General features: G+C 34.2%; 1 protein-coding gene and 1 pseudogene across 1 annotated transcript; both read left to right on the top strand.

The window, feature by feature from the left end:
* The first annotated feature begins 2,485 nt into the window (after positions 1–2,485).
* Positions 2,486–7,868, top strand: LOC117240504 (glutathione S-transferase-like). The gene is made up of 4 exons (XM_033506520.1): positions 2,486–2,627; positions 3,592–3,759; positions 5,566–5,807; positions 6,826–7,868. Exons 1-4 carry the CDS (start codon positions 2,486–2,488, stop codon positions 6,991–6,993), a joined length of 720 nt encoding a protein of 239 aa, XP_033362411.1. The 3' UTR covers positions 6,994–7,868.
* Positions 7,869–9,226: 1,358 nt separating this feature from the next.
* On the top strand, positions 9,227–11,766 carry LOC117240503 (annotated as a pseudogene).
* The last annotated feature ends 1,431 nt before the right edge of the window (positions 11,767–13,197 follow it).

The following is a 13,197-nucleotide window of genomic DNA, read 5'->3' as shown; positions in this document are numbered from 1 at the left end:
GATTTCAAAGATTTGTCTGTTCAAATAAAACGCGATCTTTTTTATTTCCCTATCAGTCGTCCCGTTACTGTTCCGTAGTTTCCAACAGATTGCAGATTCGTTTAAAAAACATTTGTAACGAAAAACAAACCCACTCGTAGAAATGTTATTCAATATCGCATTTATAACTTTCATAGACATCCTCCTCTCATTGCTATCATTGTAAACAGATTGAAACTTCGTTTGCAAACACTCGTGATTAAAAAAAAAAAAGAAGAATTAATCTTAAACAATTTTATCTTGTGTTCCATTTATAATTTTCATAATTGTCTTCCCGACGTTGTATCATTTTAAATGGCTTTTTTCTATCCATCTATGTTGCAGCGAGATCAACGGTCCTAATTACTAAATTGCACGATGTGTTCATACAAATTCACTTTTTATGAACGCGATGAAACGAAATGAAACCTAAGTAGAGATTTGTTTTCTCATCAAGTATAACGAGTTTTATACTTTGGATAGATTGCCTCGTTGTGAGAAGGTCTTAATCGTTTATAATTGCGATTAAGTAATTGCAATAAGTCATATTTTTAAGAAACGTTCTCACCTGCTGTCACACACTCTAATTAGAAAAGGATCATGAAACATTCGGTTTATGATATTATTTGTTTGTAAATCTTCCTGCTTCCGGAAACTTTTTTAAATATGAAAATATTTATATACAAAATTAAATATTTTTTTCAATATCAACACTTCTTGCGTTTATGTTGTCCTAGTCAGAATTATATTATTTCGTGTATCCTGTATCAATCGTGTATCAAGCCTGAGGCCCTCGTCACTAGTGTCACTATCGACAATAAAGGTACCCCACCCGCGACCGGACGATGGAGAACTCCAACATGGAATCGCGAGCCCTGCCCGGGAGGGCGCCTCGAGCTCGGACTCGGAATGTGACTCGAGCTCGGCCTGCTCATGAGGGACCACCCCCTGAAAAACAGCGCACTGTATTCTGCCCTAAACCGTGCCCTAGGGGGTCCGGCAGCGTATTGGCTTACGCAGATAATGAACGGCGACGAGCTCACCTGGCCAGATTTTAAGGAACAATTCGCCGCGCACTTCGGTGGCCAAGAAGTAGCAGCCGCGTCGCTAATCAAGGTAGCGGAGGAACTACCGCGGGACGGCGAAACACCAGGAGCGTACGGAAATCGTATCATCACCCTCCTGGGGTCGAAGTGGCGAAATTCAACCAGGGAAGAGGTACTCGCCGCCACCGCCCTCCATCTGCTGGCCTCGCGCGATGAACGTTTTAAACGACTAGCGCTCACGAGTGACATCACGTCGGTGAAACAATTCCAAAGAGAAATGAAGCCCTTCCTATACACGGAGTGGCCAACGCCCCCGCCGTGGAGGTCATTAGCGAGCTCCGGAAACAAACGAGGCAGGTCACCCGCCCCCTGGACCAGGTGTGGCCACTGCGGTATTTACGGACATCTGACATTCGAATGCCGCAAGAGGGCGAAGTGGGAACCGAAGAAGGACCCCCGACGCCCGGAGCAAAAGCCGACCGGTTGCACCACCAAAAGCGTTGTGCTTTCACTGCCACATGCCGGGACACATCGCATCTCGCTGTCCATCGCGGCGAGAAGAAAAACATTGCAATCGTACGTCGATCGGAGGATCGTGTGTACTGAGACACTCGACCGGAGTCTTGTTTCGGTGGTGTCGTTGGGATGACGAGCAGTCTTGCTAGAGAGCTGATCGGTGAAGGAAGTCGAGTGCCTTACGAGCAGGGAGTGGTGCACGTGTGAGTTAGAGCAAGGGAACCTGTCCTCCCGTTGGTCACGGATTCGTTATCAAGCCTGAGGCCCTCGTCACTAATGTAACTATCGACAATAAAGGTACCCCACGCGCGACCGGACGATGGAGAACTTCAACGCAGAACCGCTACCTCCCGCGAGCCCTCCCCGGGAGGGCGCCACGAGCTCGGACTCGGAGATTCAGACTCGACATATATATTTTTATATATATTATATATACTATTATATCTATATAATATATGTATTTATATCTATAAATATATGTATAAATATATCTATTTAAAAAAATAAAGTTGACCTTCATATATCGCCAATAATATCGCGTGCGTAAAAAGAAACTAATTACATTTAAATCTTTTTTTACATTTATTTATTTTTTATTATTATTATTTTCACAACTAATTACATTTAATTATTACATTTACATACATTTAACTATTATTACATACATTTACATACATTTAATTATTATTTTTTTTAAATATTATATCTCGTTTGAAATATTTTTCGACATAATTAATTGTTTCAAAAACATATATTCCAGCCTTCTAAATGATTTATTTTGCGTATTATACGAATTATTCCATCTATAAATAAATTGTTCTCTCTACACACAAACACGCACACAGTCTGTTAATTACACGAGTTAATTGTAACATTTTTCTCGATAAGTTGACAGAGCAAGGAAAATGAGCGACGAACATACCTACAAACTAATCTACTTCAATGCCCGTGGTCGTGCCGAACATATACGGTACATATTTGCATATACTGGCATCGAGTATACCGACGAGAGGATCCCCGAAGAACTCTGGCCTGAATACAAGGATTGTAAGCGTGAAGAATCGATTTTTACTTTCATCGTTCAACTCTCAGATATCTGCCATTTACTCAAACTTTTCTGTATATAAAACTTTCGTTTCACGTGCAGGCTAAACTTACTTAAAGTAAAATTTCATACGGAATAAAGTCGAACTTTTCATTAAGTTTTGCTTCCGTAATATCGTGTTTATCGAATACCAACTTAATTCACTTACGATTCTCGAATTTTTGTGTTGCAATCTTTATTGTTTTCAATGAATCGAAGCATTTCGAATATTTTGAGAAAACCGTAAATAGGTGACTTAAAATAGGAATACAAAAATACTTCTACGTTTCTCGTTAATTTAAAAACTTTTTAGGACTTGTCGGAAAAAAAGGATAAAAAATTGAAATCAGTTCGGAAATGAACAAGAACATAGCTAAAAAGTCGAAAGAACAAAGCAGACATAAAATTCGATCTTCCGTTGCGACATTTCTATCGTAAATAGTATAATAAAAGTTTTACGCAGCATAGTCTTCGATATAATCTTATATGTCGCTTGCAGATAGAGAAACAAAAAATCAACGTAAGTCTGTAAATCAATCCTGTCGGTGTAAAACACAAAATTACGTTCGCAAGAGACATTCGATTTATATTCCTTGCATTTCAATTTTCATTACAAGAACCGTGTACATTTTCTAATATTTTTTCCGTGTCTGGTATTATCTTTTATCCTTGATTTTAAAAACTTTAGGTTCTTCCCAACAGTCAAAAACACGCGATACCCTGTCCATCGTAATCGTAAGAAAAGAAAAAAAGGAGAAAGAAGACATTTCTGTATTTCTTTACTAGGTCATGTTGATTAAAACCGAAATGATTTCGATTCATCTATTCACAAGAACGCAACGGCCTCGGAAGCTGTGTTGTGATTTCCTATCGATCGTTTCCTATCGAACTCTACACAGTGTTCATATGAGCCATGTTTGTTCTTAGCAATGCCTTATAAAAAGCTGCCTGTGCTGGAGATAGACGGGAAACCGGTAGCGCAGAGTAACGCTGTGGCGCGATACTTGGCGAGGAAGTACGATCTAATGGGAAAGGACGAATGGGATGCGATGATATGCGACGAGCTCGTCGATACTCTTGGAGATTTGAAGCAAGGTGAGTAACTGATGAGATGACTTTGCATTTGTCTCACCACAGAGACAGACGTTCAAGAATTCATTGTGAAAAGACGAGTACAAACAAGATACGTATGTCTTTCCGTTAAGCGAATGTTACAGTTTGTTTGCAAAAGTCAGTTTTTAGATTATAGAATCGTAGATAGAATTTAGAGGATAGAAACTTTCAGTAGTCACTTTTAGTTTAGTAAAGTCTTATCGACAATAAGCAGACTACGTTATGATACAACGATTCCAACTGAAGATTTCTATCGACATCACGAATTCGATGGCTTCCAAATTTTCTTCTCTGCAATCTCAGACGCTCAACTCGAAAGAATCTTTTAGATCCCCCGACAAACACTCGACTCAGGTTATCTATTATCGTAATCTTCCTACGGGATTTTTTTTAACTGCGTTGCGTTAACGAATAACGGGATAACATCACGTTTCTCTCAACGCCTTTCAACGTTCTACAACTTTTATTCTTTGCAAATCCCTGTCTCTATATGTGTTACTCGATGATCAAAGACAGGAAGATCCTGGTATGCGATAACGTTACTAATTTCCAATTACGATATGTGTGATTACGTAACATCTGCTGTCTGCATAATGCGTTAACGATCCGCGCGTTGATCGCATAAATATAAATCGAAGGGAATGGAATCGCTCGAAACTCATGCAACTATCCGCAGGTGTTTAAAATCGTGTTTCTACACCGCCAACGTAACGTCACGCCAGTCGAATCGAAAAATTATTACTAGACAGAGAAGGTGAACAAAAAACGAGGTAAATAGGCTACCGATTGAATAATATCATAACGATCGTATCTCTGGTTTTGCTCGTCTTTTATATTTGTTTCAAATGTATAAAATATAATCGTATCGATATCGTCCACGATTAAAGCCATCCATCCGCCATCGACGAGGAACGAACGATTATATTTTATCATTTATGCGAATCCTTCTCTTCTCTTCTTTCTCTATTTACGCCCCTCGCCTTGCTTCGTACCACCGATGATTCACAATTCGATGCACCTGAACAGCTGGAACGTCGCAGATTTTTCCGTACGATAACAAACGTGTTTTTGATGGCCTGCTTTAAACCGTGACGATCGCCATGACGTGCATCAATTGTCGAATGATGTAGTGCGACGATACTCCTACGCAACTTTTTTTTACGCTGTTTTTTCCTCTATTTTTTCTTCCTGTGTGTTATCACATGATCATAAGATACCTGTATAGAAGATGCAAAGAGTCTGTGAAGAATTTACAGATATTTAAGATTATCATAATGATTAAGCAAAAGCTAAGACGCAAAATATTGCTCAAGATGTAATTATGTAATATTTACTCAATTTCTAGAAGACTGTTTATATCTTGTTGTTATTCTTGATATGGAGATAAATATAGTATACTTTATTAAGACCTAGATAAAAGACTTTTTTCTCGTTTCTCTTCTCTTACTTAATCACTAAGAGTTATATAACGTTTATTCGATAATTCTGCTTCTCCTGACCTTTCCACAAATGGTTGTTTATATCTCGACATTCTTGGTACTTTTAATCAAATTTTAATAACAGTACTTTACTCGTCAGAAGTAAATAAAAAAGCTCTACGTAGAAGCAAGGATTTACTTACATTTCCTTTCTCGAATCTCAGTTAGCAATGTTGTTCCTCTTGAAAGATTTTCCAAGTTTCCAAGACAATTTCCACGCTGGTAACATTGTATATATTTCAAGTATCGTGAACCACAGGAACTTGTTGAGGCAATATTGAAGAAAGCAAAGAGAATGAAGAAATTGTAGGAACTATGAGAGGCTACTCCTTCTTTCACACCTTATTTTCTCTTCGTTTAGGGGGAAAAACACAAATGAACGTAACGGTTGGTTTCATATACGTTTCAGATATCTGCTACTATCGCATGGAGGAGAATCCTGAAAAGAAGGAAGCGAGGAAGAATCAACTTTTGAACGAAACAATACCATTTTACTTGACTAAATTCGACCAGATTATTGGCAAAAATAAAGGATATATCATTCCTTCTACCGTAAGATTTTTTATCCAAATTTAATGTTAAAATTTTTAGTCTTTGTGCAAACTGGGCCATGTTGTCCATAAAAAATTATTGAAACTTTGTTGCGACAAGACAGCTTTAATTGTTGAGAGCAGAGTGTATCTTTAAAATTCACTCCTGTTAGTTTATGTACAAATGAATTTGCCAAGATTTTCAGCTTTTAGATAATTATTCATGTATCTTCCTCATCAAGTTTGATAGAAATTATTACTATCGTAATCAAAGCAAAGATTAAGATATGTAAGATCATTTCTCTGGATATGACACTCTTGTTTAATGAGTGATAAATGATACCATTCGAAATATCATATTTATATAATATATAATGATACTTATAAGTGTAATCACTTAAGTACAGATATCTGAATTTTTCTCACTGTCACTGACATAGATACGTATTATCGTTCCTTAGATTACTTGACCAGTTTATTTCTTTCATCATTGTGTTATTATATAATAATAATAAATAGTCACATTAAATTAATTTAGTATGATTATGATGTTTAATAATACGTGTTTCATTGCAAAATATTTAGCGATTGAAGGGCTCATAGGAAACATGAAAGTGAAAGAATACTAGAATCTAGAGTTTACGATTTCAATTTCTTTAACGAGATATTTATCATATTACACAATTCCTGTAAATGTATTTGTAATTATATCGCCGAAGAATTGTATTTAATTAAGCTATGAAGTTATGGAATCGTGAGAAGGATTATTTTTATAGAACTGTCTAATTTCCATTCGACATTGATTGATTACTCTTTTTTACATAATACCAGTTTTGTCATTTTTAATTAACAAATACCTCCAAAGGTTGAAGTTTCTAAAATTATCCATTAAATTCTGACAATAAAATAAAAATCCAAATTCTTCCTAAAGAGCTAGTGATCTGTAGTTAAGAGTTCGATTTTTCACATTTTTCAAGGTAAATTAAAAAAATTGTTTAATAGAGGAGGTACAAAATAAATGTATACAAACCTTTTTTCAGACGACATGGGCGGACTTCGTATTTGCAGCGGCCCTTGAAAATTACGAGTATATGTTTGGGGCACCAGCTTTGGATAAATATCCAGCTCTTCGAGCATTGAAGAAAAGGATTCATAGAATACCGGCCATTTCTGATTGGCTGATTAGGCGCCCATTCACAAACAGCTAAAAAGCTAAAAACGTGTGGAAAAAAGATGACCAGTACACCAGTATATATATATGTACGCTGGCATCGCTACGTTGGCAAATGTTCGATGTTATACGTGTCGTAAAATGTAACAGTTCTATTTAAAAAAAAAAATTTCGTTTCTATGAGTACGTTAAAAGTTTAACTATAAAAAGTCTCATCTGAGCTGTGCTCCTTTATGGAAGGTATTATTGTGTTTGAAAGAACACAATATATAATAAATGTATGTATGTTGTATAATAAATGTATGTTCTTTCGAAAAAAGTTCGAAAATTTTCTTTCTTTTATTCGTACTTAACTTTTTAATAAAATGCACGATTAATTCTTGTGTCTCGTTTAAACAGCTTTTGGTCTATCGTTATTTCGAATTATTTGAACATCGTGTGAATTTACTATTTAATTTTACAATATCATTTACTATATAATTTTACAATTATAATTTTACAATATCAATAATTTACAATAAGTGAGGGAAAAATCATTGAATGTTATATCTAGATGTCTATATACTATTTTAAACAATACTTAACTCGAGATACTCGTTTCGTCTCTTCATGATACTTACTGGCAATACCGAGTACAAATATGATGTTCTTTGAAAATAAAAAATGGATTTGAAAACGTTAATGCACGTAAATTAAATTTGGTTTGGACATATATGACACAATTTGTATGGACAATGAAGAGTACGAATCTACGAATTTCGAGGTAAAAGTATTGATATATGTATCGATATTTCTGGTCGTTACAATATCTCTAATCAATACAAAGTTCTAACTGAATGTTAGAATGTTAAACGTTAAAACGTTTAAAACGTTAAAATGTGTATCGAATCGTTGTAATTCCAAAGATGTCAATTGATGTAATGTAATAATAAAGTATAAAGTATAATAAAGTATAAAGTATAATAAAGTGTAAAGTATAATTTCGTCTGTGGTATAATCTTTCTATTCCATTTTGTTACGTCGCACCGCGAGCAATATGGCAACCAGATGTCACCGTATACTCGCAGCGTATCCTCCATAGTTTCAAGTACCTTCCATAAATCTCATAGATTTCCTAGAAAAGGTCCTTCAAACCAAACAAACGTCTGTTTCCGAAGAATTTCTAAAGACTATTGTCTACCCCGACTGGACAAGGGAAAGTTAATTTTTCTCACGTATGCTCCAACTTTCCTCCCACTAACCACTTTCTCTCGCGGGCGGTTAAGACCCTTCGTTAACCAATTAACAACGAAGCCACTTCCTTCACTCTCCTAACTAAAATCGTCACCAACAAATCCGATGGTCCCGTGCGCTAGACACACCCATCCTTAGCTTTCCTCCGAAACAGCATCGTCTCCCAAGACAGTTCTGATTTCACATCCTTCGAACGGTCAATATCCTTCCACCGGGTAGGACACACCAACAGATCAGTCACTCATTCATCTCGTACATATTCTCAACGCGAGAATTAATTGTAATTTCAACAAATAAATAAAAAAAAAATCTCGTACATACGCACCAGCGTAACTGCCTTCGTTATAAGTTGTTGGAATAAACGGTGAAATATAACTTACTATACAGTGTCATATTCATTTAACCACCTCTTATCTTAACCGAAACAGGGGAACGACTACTTCGCGGCGTCGATTCACCGAATCGTAGCGAGAATTTACGCCTCTCGCTACTGCGACTGCGTCTCTCCGCGAACGGTCGTAACACATTGATCGACAGAAGTACTAAACTCTAATAACATAAATTTATATATTTTCTATTTCCCAGCCACCAGTTTTATAGATTTTTCTATCCTCTGTACTACTTTTATCCCTTTTATTTTTTCTTACATGAGATTATTGTAAATTTAATATCATTTGTTCGCAATATTTGTTATTTATCTTTCCTTGAATTTGAAATTTCGCGCTTCAATGTTGTGTGTTGTTCGACGTTTTATCGAACGATGTTTATCGAACTAGTTTATGAATACATACATAATCATTAAAGAATCTATAAACCTTACTAGTTTGTTTTTACTAAGTTTTGTTACAGAAAACATGTTCTCATAAATTTTCAACTTTAATTTATGGAAATTTATTAACCTTAAACTATAAAATCATTCAATGAGTCTTCCCGGATGTTTTTATGTAGTCATAGTTTCACATATCAGCACAGCTCCACCAATAGGATAAGAGTTACGTGGAAGCAACAGGGGGGAAGAAGAACATATAGAGATCTAAAGGTTATTTTTGTCTCATTCAAGTTTCTGTTAACTGGCTTGGAAATTTCCTGTGCTTGTTTCGACTTTGAAGTCTTAAAAAAAAAATTGTAAGTAAATAGTATATATATAGTATATATATCCTGAATCAAAGTTTCTCTTTATAAATAATAAACCGTTTAAAAACTATATTTTGTATGTTTTTCCTTATTCATAATTAAATAATAAATATGAAATACTTCTACAGAAAGCCGACATCCTTCAATTAACCGAACAGCAGATGATTTAAAAATTAGTAGTTGAAAGAAATAAATGTTATTACATGTTCATAATTGATCGATAAATTTAAGTATACAATTAGAAAATGTTTCTTCTTTATTGATAACTAAATAATACAGATAAGATACAAGATACTTGTACGAAAAGTCGGCGCGTCGTTCAATTAACGGAACAGCAGAGGATTTGAAAATTAGTAGTTGAAAGAAATAAATGTTATCATATGTTCATAATTGATCGATAAATTTAAGTATGCAATTAGAAAATGTTTCTTAAGTTTGGAAGAATATATAATCATGCTGAATGTTTTGTAGTTACGAAAGTTGTATACAAACATACATTGTACATACGACTAGTAATGGTACTAAATTACTGTTAGAGGGTCTTGGGTGTATAGAACCATATGGTTAAATTAAATGCTAGAGATAACGAATCGTGCGAATGTAATTAATATTTTGAAATGCGTTGTTTGCATTAATTGATAGTTTTCTTATAAACTTTTTTATAAACAATTTCATTGCTATAGAAAAAAGATAAATGCCGGTAATATGTCTATCCTACTTAAATAGAAAGTGCAATATTTTGTTATAATATTTGGCGCAAGTTTATACATTATTACATCCAAAAATAATATTCTTTTTATATCTAAGCTATATTAAAATATAAAGATACAAATAGCTATGCGAGTAGTTAGTAGTTGATGCTTTTTACTTAAATTGTCTTATACTTCATAATTTGTAATAATATAATTCTTGTCATCAATGATTCTTTGTTTTTACTTTGTATATATTATACTTCCAGGAAGATGCCGCTCTATAAATTGACTTACTTCACAGTTACGGCATTGGCAGAACCAATCCGTTCTTCTTCAGCCATGCTAGTATTCCATTTGAAGATGAACGTATCAAAAAGGACGTCTGGCCAGAAATAAAGCCCTGTAAGCTTAAAATTTAAAGAAGTTCTGTTTCTTAAATCTCATCTTTCCTAATTTAACTAAAGTAGCTAAATAAAGTAGAACACAATTATGCAGAGTATAACAGAGATTATTGTTTACTCTCCATTGCTCTATAAGATATGTGGGAGGACAATAGGTATTGTTAAGGAGACAATGCCCTTTGTTTGCTGATAAATTATCAATAAATTAAATTATATCTTTCCAAAACAGATAACAGGAAGCTAGATATTTAAGAAGCATCATAATCTGTTTGTTCGATAGAATCTTTGATTCTATTAGTTGTATGTTTTTAGTGACTCCTTATGGCCTGCTTCCTATGCTCGTAGCTGATAGAAGGAAGGTTGCTCAGTCTACAGCTATTTGCCGTTACTTAGCCAAACAATATGACTTAGCTGGAAAGACTGACTGGGCAAATCTTCATATTGATGCCACTGTTGATACTATTCATGATATTCGTCATAGTGAGTATCCAGTGCTGTTTTGCATAAATCTTATGAGAATCTTGATAACAGAGTGTACATATCTGTTCAGGTATTTATTAGTTGAAATCCGATTTAATATTTGATTTAATCGAACGATACACGTATGTCAACAATACAAGACAAAGCATTAAAAAGGATTGTAATTCTATCTTCAGTATCATTTAAATTTCGCACAACACTGTATTCAAATTAGTATAACATTAGCGAATAGTATTTAACTGAAAACAAATTTTCAGAAATTGCCGCCTTCCACTATGAGGAGGACGAGAAGGTCAAAACTGCAAAACGCAAGGCTGCTGAAGAGACGCTGCCGTTCATTTTAGAACGTTTGGACCAGCAAGTGAAGGAAAATGACGGCTACTTCTACGATGGTACTCTCTCTTGGGCTGATTTAACATTCGTTGCTCTGCTCGATTATTTGAACTTTATGTACAAATCTGATCTGATCGAGAATTACGAGAATCTGAAGCTGCTGGAGAAAAAGGTCCTCCTTCTGCCCAAGATCAAAAACTGGATTGAGAGACGCCCAGTTAGCGAATTCTAAACTTCACGATTGCTTATGGTTTTATAAGCGTTTAAAGATTACGGTCTTAGTGTGTTGAGAGAATGAAGAACGAATCGTGTTGATGGAAGTTTGTATGGAATATACTGATTGCTTTTAACATTCATTAGTTCCAGTTATTACCGATATTTTTGTCATTTAGTTAAGGTTTTCCCTTTAGATTACATTGTGATAGAGAACTATTATTTGTGTATTCCTACAGAAACATACGAACTATATAAACTGTTGACACGATGTTGTGCTTTTGTATTATAGAGATAATAATAAAACCATCAAACAATCATTAATTATGTTTTTTATTATATTCATTAAGAATTGAAGATTACCTCCTTGGTGATCTTGATAATATCGTATTTTACAAATGTTGAACAAAAAAAATGTATGATTATTTTATTCAATACGTTATGAGGGTTGCTTTAAAAAAATACGAGTTACATATTTCTTTGAAAAAAGCATGATTTTTATCGATACAATAATGTTCTTCTGTTATCGCTTTAAAGTTGAGTACTTCGTTGATTACACGAGAGAACTCGCCTACAGCAAACAAGATACGACCGTGTGTAAAGTAATTAATCTGTTTGCTCGTTGCTAGCTACACATAAGGCTTGCGTAAAAAAAGATATGCATTTCAGTTCAGGCGGAGAATTATGTAGGAAGTCATTTTGTCGATCAATAACTTAGTTAATAAAAGATCAAATTTTCATGTACATAAATGTAAGTAACGTTCAAGTATTAATCATTACATACAATTTTTGTATAATTCGATATCTTGGTCACTTACATCTTACAAATGATATATAGATAATATTTATGAGATACATTGGAGCTATCTTTTAGTTAACGCCATTTTTTCTTGTTTTCTCTGTACTTTTACTATTCTTCCAAAAATATCAAAGGATCGATGACTTCAAATTAAACTAGAATTGCTTCGGTATATTGTCAATCAATGGCTATTTGTATTCACATCTATATCAAAGGAAAACCGATTGCAAAATTAATTATCCTTGCAACTCCGCAATCTGAAACTATGTGTGATCGACCTTGAAGATGACAAATCTCAATGTTTGAAGTAGTACAAAAAGATGATAATTTAATTTCGCTTTATCAAACTGTACAAAATTTGTATACACATACAGAAAAAAAACGGAGTTCAAACATTAATCAACATGAATTATCGGTTATTATTGCTGAGTAATTATTAGGATTAGAGTTTTGGAGTATCGATCGTATCGAGTTTTAACTATCGGTTTCCGCAATTTATTGTTTTTCTAAATTATGTCTAAATGGTATCAGTTTTTGAATATTTTATAGTTTACACTCCAACATACTGACGTAAGCTATCGAAAATAATTGTAAATTATGCAATATCATTTTTTTTATATTTCATAATCTAAATTTTAATCTATTTTTGTATTTAACATCCTTTTTTTATTGTTCTTGTACGTTCTTCAAAAAATCTTAATTTTTTTGGATAAAATCTTGTGTGAATTTACAAAGATATGATTCTTCGTTTAATTTTTTTCCCTTATTGTCTTTACATATTTGGAGTTTAAACGCGTTATAAGTACGTTTTTTTTTTTAACATGATTACGTAGAATTCTTATTCTGAATAAATTATTTGCTTCCGCTTCATAACTGTTTCTAAATTACAGTGCATTTAATCTTGAAATGCACAGTAACATTTTATACTTTTTACGTTCTAAGGAATTTTCAGGATC

Source organism: Bombus vosnesenskii, unplaced genomic scaffold, assembly GCF_011952255.1.
Source record: "Bombus vosnesenskii isolate JDL3184/JDL3185 unplaced genomic scaffold, Bvos_JDL3184-5_v1.1 scf7180000014722, whole genome shotgun sequence".
Classification (NCBI taxonomy): domain Eukaryota; kingdom Metazoa; phylum Arthropoda; class Insecta; order Hymenoptera; family Apidae; genus Bombus; species Bombus vosnesenskii.
This window is presented reverse-complemented; position numbering and strand designations above follow the sequence as displayed.

What these genes read in the sequence shown, in the direction of transcription:
- LOC117240504 (XM_033506520.1), top strand. Translation starts at nt 2,486, where the DNA reads ATGAGCGACGAACATACCTACAAACTAATCTACTTCAATGCCCGTGGT. An exon ending in CTGGCCTGAATACAAGGATT is followed by an intron (nt 2,628 to 3,591) that starts GTAAGCGTGAAG and finishes GTTTGTTCTTAG; the next exon opens with CAATGCCTTATAAAAAGCTG. An exon ending in TCTTGGAGATTTGAAGCAAG is followed by an intron (nt 3,760 to 5,565) that starts GTGAGTAACTGA and finishes AAGAAATTGTAG; the next exon opens with GAACTATGAGAGGCTACTCC.